The sequence below is a fragment of the Phodopus roborovskii genome, unplaced genomic scaffold (assembly GCF_943737965.1).
Source record: "Phodopus roborovskii unplaced genomic scaffold, PHOROB, whole genome shotgun sequence".
Classification (NCBI taxonomy): Eukaryota; Metazoa; Chordata; class Mammalia; order Rodentia; family Cricetidae; genus Phodopus; species Phodopus roborovskii.
Window position 1 is genome coordinate 27,697,406 of NW_026126447.1, and position 14,113 is coordinate 27,711,518.

Genomic DNA, 14,113 nt, shown 5'->3' on the forward strand with positions numbered 1-14,113 from the left:
GCTGACAAAGTAACCATCATGACAACCAAGTTCAACTCTTTTTACTGAAAATTTAATGTATCCGGTATCAACCCTCCTGGGTATTTGCCATCATAGAAGAATGAGCCAGTAACTAGTTAAGAGAGATCAAAGACTAGATAGTGAATTCTGACCCAGTACTGATGCATTTGACGCATATGGCTACCCCTTGTCCTGTCTGCAAACATTTGCTAATGACCAATACAACAGTCACCAAATAAGGAAACTCAGGTATTGAACATTTTCTGTTGGATCTTCCAGATCAATTCCCAATCTATTCCCTCCTAGATCTTTATATTTTCTTTGAAGATCTCCTCTAAACTCCATATCTAGCCATATAGCTTTCAGTGACTCTGCATCTTGGTTTCAGAGGTGAGTGAGTAGCTAACCTTTATTTAAGGCAGCTGATACACATCCTGCCCCCAAATGGATATGAGACCTAAGAGATCAATAAAACACAACCCTGGGAGCATGTGAGGAAATGTTGCGCCTATCTCATTTGTGTGGACAGAGAGTTGGACTGCTGGTCGTTGCTATCAGCAGATGAGGATGAAGCTGATCTTCCCTATAGTGGAGTTACAGAGACATCCCAAAGCCTGATGATGCCGTTTGAGCCCCGTATATAGTCAGATGTACCACTATCTCCACCAATGCCTTTCCAGTGAAATTCCTCGGCCGAACAGAATGTTTTTGTCACTTACAGTCAAAAACTTCTGTGTTTTGCCAGTGTTAGGCTTGGCCCCTCTCCTCATATTAGTTTACTTAATCCTTACAATAATCCAAGAGGAATAGGTGTTATTAGCTTCGTTTTATAATGAAAGCAACTGAAGCTCAGAAAAGCTGAATATTTTCCACTCCCAGCTAGTGTTTTGTATTAAAATTCAGCTCTAACCCCTGCATGGGTTGTAGTTAGTGGTACAACATCATGCCCCTTTCTCAGAATTCCATGTCTTTACATCTTTCTTTCTCTTCTCAACACTCCTAATTCACCATCTCCCTCCTCTCTGCTCCTACATTTTGACTTCAGGAACACAAGGAATAGACATTATTCACTCAGAGTTAGTCATTCTTCTTCTGGAGGCAGGGGGCTGACTATAATGGACATAGAACTACTGGACAACATGCTGGATTATGGAAATTCTTTCTTTTCGGGCACTCAGCCATTCTTGGGGGTTCTCTGACAACATCTGGAAGGCAGGGGTTAGGGTGGGGAAAACCTAGGCAGATAGGCACCCTGCTTGGGGTTGGCATGTCATTGCTTGGGCATTTTATGCAGCTGGTTGTGTTTGAAACCCTGCCTCTTTCTGACTTCACTTCCTAAATGTGCTGACATGCCTGTGAGCCAAACCAAACAGGTTGACAATGCTATGCCTGGAGAATATTCCCCTTTGAGTACAGCTGGCAAAACAAAACTTTCTCCAACCTGCAGAGAGGACCTGCCAGCCCTTGTATGATCAAGACACAGGCCCTTGGAGACCTCATTGATTTTAATAGGAAATTGTTTCAACTCAGCTGTCATTGTGTGTGTGTGTGTGTGTGTGTGTGTGTTCGTGGTCATTTCTTCCTGAGTAAGAAATCCACAGTGAAAAATAGCTAATGGTCACTAGCCTGCTATAGACAGGTGTTTTCTATAAATGATCTTCAACAGCCTTTTGTGGAAGCTATGGTTGGTTTCCTTTCTACAAAAGGAAAAATTAGGGCTTGGCGAGATTAAAGCACTTGCTTCATACTCCCCAGCCACAAGCAGCAGAGGTCAGTGCTTAACTCCCAAACCTGCCACTGCTAGATCTACCCCCACTCTCCCTCTCCATCATCAGGCTGCAGTGCCTTGTGTATCCTGCAGAGTAGTAAGAAGCCATGGGAAGGACAGGGGATCTACTACCTTCCTAGCTCTGTGAAGTTCAGCCAGCTTGTTTCTTCTCTGAATCTTAAATTTTTAACTTATACAACATGGAATAACAAAGTATTTGTGTGGCAGAGAAGTCACGAGATCAACAGTGTAGACATTTACAGACAGGTGGTGGTGGTGCATGCCTTTAATCCCTGCACTTGGGAGGCAGAGGCAGATGGACCTCTGAGTTCAAGACCAGCCTGATCTATAAAAGCTAGTTCCAGGATGGACTCCAAAGCTACAGGGAAACCTGTCTCAAATAAAAAAACAAACAAAAAACAAAACAAAAACAGTGTAGACATTAACATTGCAATTGTACTTTTGGACAAGGTCATATGTAGACACAGCCAGTTCTTTGGAGTCAACTTAGATTAAGTTCTAGTTTCTACCTATTACTTATTTTACAAATACGAAAAAGAAGTAAGTTGAAACCTTCCTTTCCTTGTACTAAAAACAAAAAACAAACAAACAAACAAACAAACAAAAACCCTAGCATCCTCATAGCATCCTCATGGTAAGTCCTAGCATAGTATCTGCTGCTAAGTAGAAATTTGTAAAATGATATCTACTATGAATAATATATGGATGTCAATTTTTAGTATAAAGTACTGTGGGGCAGATACTTTTGGTTCTTACTGGAGGTTGGTTCTCAATGGAGTTAGAATAGGCTTAATAGTGCTACTGTACACGCAGCCCTCTGATCTCAGTATTCAAAATCAACAAGTTCTATTTTCCTGTTTGTACAATTAATAAATATCTGCCATAGGAAAATTCAAGGGAATGGGGGGGGACTCAGATCAATTTCAGTATTATTTAGGGATCTGTGTTGAAGGATACCCCATTTCTGTGCTTTCATGGCTGCTAAACCGTTGGGAGAAAGAACATATTGAATCTCATAGTCACTGTTAAGGCTCTACTGGGACTTGAATTGAATGGCTAATACAATTCAGAAGACTTTCCACCTTGTTCAAGGAGATAGGATAGGGAAGGGGAACGGTGGGCTTATTCTCTTGTCTGGGGTAAGTCTGTAGACACATGATTTGCTCCTGTCCAATGGAACCCAGGAAGAAATCTACTGGGATAGGAAAGGGCTACAGGGAATAGAAAGATGAAAGTAAAGAGTATGTGTTGTTGGTACTTGTATTGCAAAGCTAGGTAAACTGACTCCATAGAAGAAATTCCCCTGGCACACCACAATCAATAAAATAAAGCAATCAAAGATATTTGGGCCATGATATTGTCAAGCTACTGTGTATGCCATCCATATCTCTGTTTCCTCTTTGGATGTCCACTTCAAATTTTGTCTCCTGTTCTGGCCCTTGTAAGTACCCATATCACAACTCAGTGGCCTGTCCGCCTTCTTGCAAGTTTTGAGATAAGGTCAGTCAAAGTTCTGTCCAAAATGAATTAATACATTCTGGAGGAGATTAGCCCTCAGTAGGAGCAGATAGACAGATGGTTCTAAGATTTGAGGAATTTCCAAATACTATCCAGGCAGCTCACAAGTACCCACAGCCTATGAAGGCAGTAACTTAATCAATGATCTGATAACCCAATTTTCTGAAGGAACAATGAGTCAGCTCTCAGGCAAGACTTGACTGTGCATACATGAAGGAAGTTTACATAGCAAGAAACTGCCAGGGCTTCACAGCACTGGATATTTGGTTCCCTCCAGGAAGGGAGGGTTTGCAGCAGGGCACGAAAAGTTCATTAGACACTGCTGAGGCATGGACAGATTCTCTCAGGAGACTATCTGGTTACTTTTGCTCTGATGCTATGCACATCAAAGAACTTTCTGATGACTTATTCAGCTCCTCAGGGTCCTACATGGAGAAGTAAGTGTGTGCGGTCAGTGAAAGAGTCCAGGTCACCGGGGCATCTGCTGCCTGTAACAAAACAGGGCAAGGTTATGGTTATTGATGCCTCACAACAGAATCATTACCCTACTTGTGATTGGACACGTGGCCTCAACAGTGGTACTCAGTATTCACCGGGAGCTTTGGCTTCTAGTCTCATGAAGCAGCTCTTCTATTGGTATCCAGAGAAGTTGAGGTAGAAGTATTTGAAATTGCCCAATACAAATAGCATTGTTCTCCATTCTCCCGTTTGCTCACTTTACTCCAGTGACCTGGCCCCACAGTGTGCTGCGGTTTTTCACAGCTTTCTCTAGGGCTGGTCCTCTCTTTGGACTTCCCTAAGTCTTCCTTCCTGTTCTCTACCTGCCAAGCTCTTTCTTAATCATCTAAGAATCCTTGTCACAGGTACTTCTCCCGCGCAGGCCACCTTTGATCCTCACCTGTTTCAGACTGCCTTTCTGATTGCTAGCACCCAGTTCTTCACTGAATTGGTCCGTGTGCAGCCATGCACTTACTTGCCTGCTTCCTTTATTATGGCCTTTCTTTCTAGATTATAAACTCCATGAAGCGGGGTTCTTGTCAGTCTCCCTCTCCACCGTGTTCTCCGTGCCTCACACAGAACAGGCATGCAATATTACTTGTTGAGGAAAAAGAGTGTTGTGCCAATGTAAAGCTTTACATTCCCATGACATTAATAAAATTGTTGGCCTCTTTGCTAATACTGCAAAGAGACTGTATAGTTTTGGTCAGTCCTTGGTGGCTAAGTAAAGTCAAGCTGTGTCCTGCTACCTTGAGGATTAACTCTGAGTTCTCACCCTAGTGGCCTGGCCTAGCCATTGCAACTCCATTTCTTGAATGTGCATTTAAGCATTTTGAAAGAGGGCTTTCCTTCAAGAGGTCAAATTGATACTGGAGAGGAAAGCAAGTGGGGAGAGCAGCAAGGATAAGGAGCCTCCTGACAGAACCCTTTAGGTTTAATTTTTCGGGTGACTTAAGAACAAGAAAGGTATATGATCATGATGTCGCTTGAACCAAGACATCCTCCTCCCACTTTTTCATCCACTCCAGACTGCTTGAAATAGCACAGGTGACCTATATTAAACCCCTTTGTTACTGTTTTCTTTACCTAGCCACTTCCCCATTCATGTATCATTGCAGTATACATATTTCCATTATTGACCGTGTCCCTGCTCATCTTCAGAGCCCTTTACATTTCCCGCTCATCTTCAGAGACCTTTACATTTATCTCCCCATTACTCATAACACAGTGTGGACTGGATGCCACTGCCTAAACTGGCCCTTAACTCACTCTCATTTCATTCCCTCTTTTCTTGCACAGCTTGCTTTCCAGTCTCTCCAAACAGATCCCATGCCCACCACCACACCTCCATCCCATGGTGCTTTCATGCCTTGAATCTGCATGTCCCTGCCTGGAATGATCCAAATGTCTTTCACCACTGTGAAAGATAAAGGCTTCCTTGCCCCTCACTGGCCATTGCTTCCTTATAGCATGTGTTTCACATCACTGGAATAGTGTCTGCTCCCTCTCCCGTGTTCTCTCTCTCTCTCTCTCTCTCTCTCTCTCTCTCTCTCGTGAGTTTCTTGCAAATAAGGATGGTAGTCTACTCAACATCACCCCCATAGCCTGATAGTACCTTAAAGAGACCCAGGCCCAAGTGAGTGCCTTATCTAGGATGTCTGAGAGTCCAAAAACACATAAATAAATCTGTTTTGCAAAGGTAATAAAGAGTACTTTCATTTCTGTGCCCTTCTCAGCTTCTTCTCCTCTTCTCCAGAAGACAAATTAATCCAACAAAAAGCGGATAATGGAGATACAGGGCAGGCTGGATTGGAAAACATTAGTTTTTTTTTTTCTCTGCTCGGTCAGGACAGTTCTTTTCTGACGACAAAGGACCCATGTGTTACATGATCAGTGTGATTCCTGTCTCAGCAAGCAAATGTTGAATATTAACTCCTAGACCCCAGCAATGCCTCTAACTACAGAAAGTCCCCTTTGTCGTTATCAATAAAGTTAGTTGCTTATAGAAAAGTTGCATCTAGAACTACTTTCTCTGTTTCCTTGGTCCTTCCTGATCTCCACTGCTAAGCCTAATGTTTCAGGTAGACTCGTTTTATATAAGAAGATGACCTTTTGCATTAGTGAAGGCAGGAAGGAATTCCCTATGCAGCTGGAGGTATGACTAAGCTAACAGCTTAATTCTTTAAGGAACACTAATTGAGAAGTAGGTTTTAGAATTTTGTTGTGGGCCAAGTTCTATTTGGGGGAGTATATTTGGTCCATTTTGTATTATGCACTAGGACATGGATAAAATATATTCCACTAGAATAAATTAAGATCTGGAACTAGGTTGAAGGAAGGTTTTAAGTTCACTTGTTTGTCCAATTATCAAAATGTTGTTTTATGACCACCCACTATGTGCCAGGCTTTATATTAGGAACACAAGGATCCTCTGAGTAATAGACAGTTTTAGCCTTGACATACAGACATTCACAGTTGCTCACATTTTCACACCTTGTTAAGTGTGATGATGCTCCAAAGGGGGATTATTCATTCCACAAGAACATGGAACCATCAAGGAACATTTTATAGAGAAGATACCACTTAAGCCAAGTGTTCTAGTTATTCCTCTTTGGTGTGATAAAGCACTCTGGGCATAAGCAACTTGGGGAGGGAAAGGATTTATTTTGGCTGCACTTGTAGGTTGTAATCCATTGTTGAAAAATCAAAGCATGAACTCATACCAGGGTACCAAGTAAGATTAGAGAACAGGTTAAGAGTGATCCTTGGAACCAGAATGAAAGTCTGGCCAAAAGGAAGAACAGAAAAATATGACCAAAAGCTTGGAAATCTGAAATGACGAGAGACCCAGACACATACAAATATATTTCTGATAATGACCACGTGGCATCTGATTTGAGTCATTTTGTCACAGAGCTTTTAGAGAGTAAAAAAAAGATAATACTATCTCCATATTGATGTACCTATTGATTGTACAAACCCTGTCACAATAGAGAGGCAATAGTGTATGAATTAATAATACATATACACATATATCTATGTAAATAACTAAGAAGGGATTAATGACTTTATATGCTACTGGCTTCATCCTGAGTGCTGCCTGAAGTATAACACACTGAAAGTCCATAATAGAATTGTGTCTATAGTAATTAGCCGATTTTCTGCTGTTTAAAGTTTACAGATACCATTGTTGAATTTCCCCTATTGTCATTATCTTTTCGACCTCTTTGGGCTAGAATAGTCAGAAAGAAGTTCAGGAATGTATTTCAAAAATATTAGGTGAAAGGGACAGATGTGGGGATAAACTTGAGGACTTTTTGTTTTTTCTCCTTTTTAGTCACAAGAGTGGTGTGGCATTTCTTCATTGTGCCTAGTCTAGCACTGCAGGTTATCAGTTCCCCAGCCTGTGTACTTTCCTACTTTGCACTTGTTTAACTTCCAGAGCCCCACCCTAAAGTGCTTCATTGTCCCTCTGCTGTTCCTAAATATGGTCAAAATCAACTCGCCTTCCGGGTTGCTGACACCAGCAAATTCACTGTTTGGCAAAAGTGTCTTGGCTCCCAGTAACTCTTTGTTCAAGGAGTATTTTTACAACAGAATATGTTTGATACCCAGCAAGCCTGTCCAGGCCTCTGCAGACCTAGATGTACTCCTGAGAAAATGTATTTGGATTTACCACCACAGGCACTCCTAAAGCTGTTGAGTTACTCAAACACTGCTAATGAGCAAACAGCCAGGCTTCAATTAGTGGTTGGTGAGGTGTTTCTGGGTATCAAATTGCTTTTGCTGCTTGATAATCACAGCAGCTCCCTGGGATGAGAAGCAACCAGGCAAAAATTGCTCCCTTGTTAAATACAAACTTGTTGATAACCTGTTGTATCTGTCGACACAACCCAAGTTTTCAGTCTCCCAAGAGCTGAGGTTTAGATTATGAATGTATTGTGCCCATTATAAGGTGTAATCAGTGTTGGGCCCACTTCTCTTGTGAATTTGCCCCCCATAGTATTTATTATAGCATCTTCCTAGACTGGCTCTGTAATTATTTAAGCCAGGCTGATTATTTTGAAACAAACTAAGAAATAAACATGGATTTGTTACATTTGGTCACTTCCTTGGTCCTGGGGAGAGATGAGGGGTGGGGGGTGGGGTGACAAAAGGGAAGGGGAAGGAGAAAAGATCACCCAGGCCCCAATTCACTTTGACTCATCCTAAAGTTTTTGTTTCTAAATTACTAAGTTTAGAATGCAGTAATGTTAACCCCCAGAAACTTGAAAAACCTTCAGTATATGGTTTAGGAATAAGAGTAGCAAAGGGAAAGGAATTCAAGATTTTTTTAAACCATTATTTGAATATTTATTGCGACAAGAATGCTGTTATAAATATGCACAAGCAAAGGCCATCTTTCTCTAGGAATTGTCAGATTCCAAGTTGGAAGGAGACATCTGTAAAAACTTCCAAGGGTTTCTGCTCTAAGAAGAAGCATCTATTGCTAAATCTCTACTATGATTATAAACGATCACAGTACATGCCACTTGATATAGCTCTAAACTGAAGGACCAGCTTTCCCAGTGGGCTGTCCCTCTCCCCTTGCAACATCCTTGTCTCCCAGCCTCTAAAACACCACACCATCTTCTGGTCAAAAGTCTGGACGTGTGGGTAGCTGGGGGAGAGAGTACAACCCAATGATAGCATGCAGGGCATCTATTCCTACAGTCAAACAGAGAACACAGCTTTTACTCTAGCGAATTTGACACTCCGCTGTTATTCCATCTAGCTACCATTATCTATGGATAATGCAGCAAAGAGGATGGGGGCTACTTTTCAATAGTTTATTGTATTTTCTTAAATAGTCTTTCTGGAAATTTTCAGAAACAAAACATAAAAAAAATTATATACTTTATTACAAATGGTAAACTCAGAATGCTTCAAATCTCTTATTTACAAACAACACTGGGCAGGACACCCAAACAAACAAACATGGAATAACTTACAAAGGCAGGAAGCTGTTTATTGACAGTAATCAGCTTTCATCAAATTAAAAAAAAATACATATATATGTACATACACAGTTGGGGGAGGCAGGCCAGGGGAGTTCATCCGCAGTCTAGCCTGGCACTCACGAGCCTCCCTCCCCTCCCTAGCCCTCCCTGCTTTTTGTTCTTAAGGAGCACTACAGAAGCAATCTACAGTTTCTATTGCAGTTTGCAAACCCCTCCCCCCGCCCCCCTTTAATACTGAATGAGATCGAATGTTAGGTCCATGCAGTTCTTGGTCAATGTTAACGAAAAGTCCATCGTTCTGGTCGCGCGGGCGCAGCCCGTTCGCAAAGCCAGGCAGCCAACAGGCCGCTGCTCTCTGGCCCCATGCCAAGGCAAGGCGCGCCACGTCCTTCCCACTCCAGCACACTGGGGGCGCCGTCAGGACGCAACCCAGTCCATCTCGTGTACCCTTGGCTTCGGTACTCGGGCACTGTTTTTTCTTTTCCTTTCGCAACCAGTCAAGTTCTCAAGTCTGTCTTTGTTATTTTTTTTCTTCCATTGCCCCTCAGCCCTGACAGTCTGTCCTCAAAACGTTTGCAACTGCTGAGTTAGCATGAGTTGGCAGCCACTGTTAACGTGGTTCATGACTTTCTGTTTAAGCTGTGCCACCTGTTCCCTGAGCATGTTGGCCGTGGACGCCAGCTCCGAGTTTTGCGCTTTCAAGGTTTTCACTTTTTCCTCTAGCCGGGCGATCCTCTCCAGCTTCCTTTTCCGGCACTTGGAAGCAGCGATGCGGTTCCTCATGCGCTTCCTCTCCGCCTTGATCCGCTCCTGAGACTCCATGTCGATGGGGGACAGGGGCGGGGTTTCTCCCGGCATCTCTGGCACGGTCTGGGGCTCTTCCTTCAGGGCCTGCAGCCGCGGGTGCTGCACCGGGATCTGTTGGGGCAAGTGGTGCGGCGGCTGGGGTGGCTGCTGCTGCTGCTGGGGCTGCGACGGAAAGGCCAGCCCGGCCGCGCCGTAGGAGGGCGCCCCGCCGCCGCTGCTCAGCGCACCCGGGTTGAAGTTGCTGAGGTTGGCGTAGACCGGAGGCTCACTGTGCAGGCTGGCGCTGTAGCCGCCGCCGCCGCCAGCGCCTGCAACCGAAGCCACCGCCGGAGCCACCATGCCCGCACCGCTGACCGGTTGTGCCGCCGACGTGACGCTGGGCAGTGTGTTCTGGCTATGCAGTTCGGCCAGGGCGCGCACGAAGCCCTCGGCGAAGCCCTCCTGCTCGTCGGTCACGTTCTTGGGGCACAAGAACTGGGTGGGGGTTGGCGTGGTGGTGATGTGCCCATTGCTGGACTGGATGATCAGGCGCTCCAGCTCGGGCGACGCCAGCTTGAGCAACCCGACGTCGGGCGACGTGAGGAGGTCCGAGTTCTTGGCGCGGAGATGCGGCTTCAGATTGCCCACCGGGTCGGCCAGGTTCAAGGTCATGCTCTGTTTCAGGATCTTAGGGTTACTGTAGCCGTAGGCGCCGCTCTCGGACTGCAGGAACGAGGCGTTGAGGGCATCGTCGTAGAAGGTCGTTTCCATCTTTGCAGTCATAGAACGGTCGGTCAGTTCGCGCGGGGTTAGCCTGGGCTGTGCGCTGAAGTTTCGGGGCCGCAACAGCGCGCTGGGAAGCGGGGGACACCCGCGCGTCCCTGCTTCTGTGACAAGTAAAGTTTGTCTAAGAGCGCGCGCTCCGGTCGGCAGGGCTCCCCCCTGCGCCCTCCTCCCCAGCTCGCTCCAGGGAGCGCAGGGTTAGGATACCGCCTTCACTCACGTTGGTCGACTCCCGCGCGCCACCGGGCTTTGAAAAGTCGCGTTCACTCACGGAGCGCTCTCGGGTGGCAGCAGTTCCTCGGGGACCGCGGACCAGCTCCAGCGACAGCGGCTCTCCGGCGGCGCTGACCAGTCGTCCACGGAATTGTCGGTGGAAGCCCGCGATCGGGCTCCGCCGCCCGGACTCCGACAACTGTCCCCTCCTCCGCTTTGAGGGGGAGGGGGACGCTCGGCGACCGCGGCTAGCGCTCGCGCAACTTCAGCCGCCTGTGCGAGCCGGGCTAAGTGTAGGTTCTTCCTCTCCTCTCCCCTTTCTTTACGGTCTCGGTGGCAGCCTAAGGCGCAGAAAAAGGTTTGCAAAAGTTCGCTCCGGGCCACTTGCTCCCGGTCTTCTGGGTCAGGAAAGTTGGTGGCCGGCGCAGCCGCTCGCCTATTTCCTCGCGCGGGCAGGCACCGCTCTCGATGCTGTCAGCAGAGCCGCCGGGACTTGTAGGCTTCTTCTCCGGGGAAGGCGGGAGAGGGGTCTCTCCAAGTGCGCCCCAAAAAACACCGGTGCTGGAGCCGCGGGCGCTGGATCCAGGTAGTTGGTGAGAAAAATGAAGACAAACAGATGAGCAGCCCGCAGTCCGTCCGTCCGTCTCTCTGTCTGCTTCTCTGCCTGAGCACCTTCCTGCCAGGACGTCTCTGCCACACTCAGTGCAACTCTGAGTCCTTATCCAGCCTGAGCTCAACACTTATCTACCAGTCAACCCCTAAAAATAGCCCATGATGTCACCCCAAGGCCTTCCCATTGGCCTACGTCGCTCTCGGGGGGGCGGGCCCGCCTGTCGCCATGGAGACCTCACCCCAGAAGATTCTTCTCTGGGCCCGCGAAGGCTCACGGGATGAGGTAATGCTCCACTGCGCTCCTACAGTTGGGCCCTTCTTTCTCCTCCTCCCTCCCCCTCCCGCCCGGCGCTCAGGCTTGTGTTCCCGGGTTCCCTCCCCGGCGCGTCTTTCCCGGCCCGCCCGGTGCATTGTGGGCTGACGTCTTGGTTTGGCTGTCTAGTGACGGAGGCTGCCGGGTCTGCTGGACCCTTGCGGCATCTGTCGGATCGGAGGCGGGCTCAATCAAGTTCAGGGTTGGGGACCGGGACCGAGACACGGGCATCCAGAAAGCTGGGGAGACTCGCTAGTGGCCCAGGGCGGGAGGCCTTGGTGGGGAGTGAAGGTGGCACACGCGCACATACACACACACACACACACACATACACATGCACACACGCGCGCGCGCGCACACACACACACACGTGTAGGGGCTGAGCGACCTGAGCCCCAGCAGGCTCTGCACCCCCACACTTCCGGGAGGCAGCAGCGCGGGTGAAGATGGTTGGTTGGCTGGTTGCTTGCGTGCGCCCGGGTGCGGGAGCGAGAAAGTGGGTTGAAGTTGAACCGGCCTGAGTGTCCCTCCCACGTTGAGCACGCGTGGAAGTTTGTCTCTTGGTTAAGTTCCAGAGGAGGATCTGTGCCGCTGTTTGCTCTACCTGGAAGCTAGAGATTTGCGGTACTAGGAACCGACCCATCAGGACACTCGGCACAACACTTCACCCTCTGAACACATGCGGGGAGGGGCTCGCTTTGCCCCAGAGGGACGCGCTTTAATTTTAAAATGTGAAATAAAGGCGCAACCCCAGCGTCCATGGGGGATGGGGGGCCAAAACCAATATTCAAGGGTTCAAAACTCACGAAAACCCAGCGATCGCCTGTGCCCGCGCGCGTCCTGTGCATACGCCGCCCGCGCCCGCCCTTTCCCCCTCCTGATTTGTTTCTGGGAAAACAAGTCTTGAGAGCCGCCGACTCGCCCGAAAGTCACGCTGCCTAAGCGGGAGTCCCTGCTTAGCAGGCTAAAGTATCCCCTCCCCGACCGCTGGTGGATCCATATCCTGTGCGGCCTCTAGGAAGCGCTAGACACATGTAAGTGGTTTCCATCCTCCGCCCCTTAGAACTAAAGAGGTGGCAAGCTTGGTTCTCTCACGGCCTAAGTGCAAAGCAAATCTCGAAACTTCTCTGAGCTTTTTTGACCTCATCTGCAAGTAGAGCGGATGAGGTCCATCGTACCGGGCGTCAGGCATTAGTGTTATCTTCCTTGACTCCGGGACTAGAAGTTAGTCAACTGGCTGTCCCCTTCCCTGCCGGCCTCGGCATTCCCCCTGGGCCTTCCCAGGCTATAAAGGGGAGCCAGCCGGGGAGCAAGGTAGCAAAAGGTTGTGAGCCAGCTCTTCCGCAAGTCTCCTTTCAGCCCAGGACTTGAGGTGTGGATTTGGACCTTTAGTCTAGAGGTTCTCATTAGGATTTTTGCTGCCTCAGAACTCAGCTCAGGGTTTGTATCCTGGAGCCCTGAGATATTTTGCCTTTAAGCATTCAGAACCCAATAGCAGCTGGTATCGGTGGGAAGCTGGCCAGCTCTTTTTTCCTCTGCGTGCTCACTTTGCTTTCACTCAGGCTGCAGAGGGTAACTAACTGGCTGCTGCCAGCCAAGCACTGACCTTTGTGGAGGCAGGGTAGGGCAAGGTTTCTGTGAAGTCCAGATCCATTTACTTCCCCCAAAGAGACCGAGTTTCCCTAACCGTTTTTGTCAAGGATCTCATATTCTACATGATTTATGATAACAGTAATAAAAACAAGTTTTGTCCACTAAACACCCACTATCTGCCAGTTAGTCCGAGCGGTTTCAGTATGCTGTTTTCTTCCCACAATCATCTTGAGAGGCATACATTTTTACCTGGACTTTACACAGGAGAAAATAATTGCAGAAAGTCTGCGTGTCTTGATTGGGCTGCGTGGGACAGCTGGAAAGTGACCTTAAGTCTGTGTTACATTCTTTTGTATTTTCTCCACTCTGGCGAACTTTCCCTCACAGCCTCTGCTCGGGAAGCGGTGCTGATGGAATAGAAGTTGTTCTCCTGTCCCAGTATCTAGAAACTCCCAGGCTTGGGACTTTGTGTAAATACGAACCTTTTGCCCAAGGGTCCTGTGCATCTTCTGCCTCCTATTGCTTAGGAGGCTTATTTTCTACTCAGGTTAGGAAACAGCACATTTCATCCAAGACGAAAAAGTCTGCTCTTGTTAATGCCTCTGTTTGCCAGCCATCATGAACTTTCCCTTTGCTTGGGAGAAGGGGTTTTTCACAGTCTAGCCACTGCTCTCTAGCCTCATCTTGCAGGAAGCTCCTTTGGGAAGGGCTGGGCTATGCTGCCCTAAACCCATCATCCCAGAGGCTCAATCAGTGAATGATTGTTTCTTGCTCCCTCCCACTGCTTACCCACTGTGGCTGAGCAGGGAGCTCTGTCCACTGTCCTGTTTCTCACCTGCTGTGACTGAAGTGGGAACTTGGCAGAGCTCTGACTGGCTCTTAGTGTACCCACCTGGAAGTGGTACCTTTCTTTCTCATATGCCACTGGCCAAAAGCCAGTCACAAGGCCATGGCTGAGACTGAGGGTCTGAAAGGGTTGCTTTCTGCTTTCTTTCCTCCTTCATGGGA

At 47.6% G+C, this 14,113-nt stretch overlaps 1 protein-coding gene across 1 annotated transcript; it reads right to left on the reverse strand.

Annotated features, from left to right (window-relative positions):
* Positions 1–8,620: 8,620 nt before the first annotated feature.
* On the reverse strand, positions 8,621–11,189 carry Jun (Jun proto-oncogene, AP-1 transcription factor subunit). The gene has a single exon (XM_051188187.1). It carries the CDS (start codon positions 10,372–10,374, stop codon positions 9,370–9,372), a length of 1,005 nt encoding a protein of 334 aa, XP_051044144.1. The 5' UTR covers positions 10,375–11,189; the 3' UTR covers positions 8,621–9,369.
* Between the last annotated feature and the right edge of the window lie 2,924 nt (positions 11,190–14,113).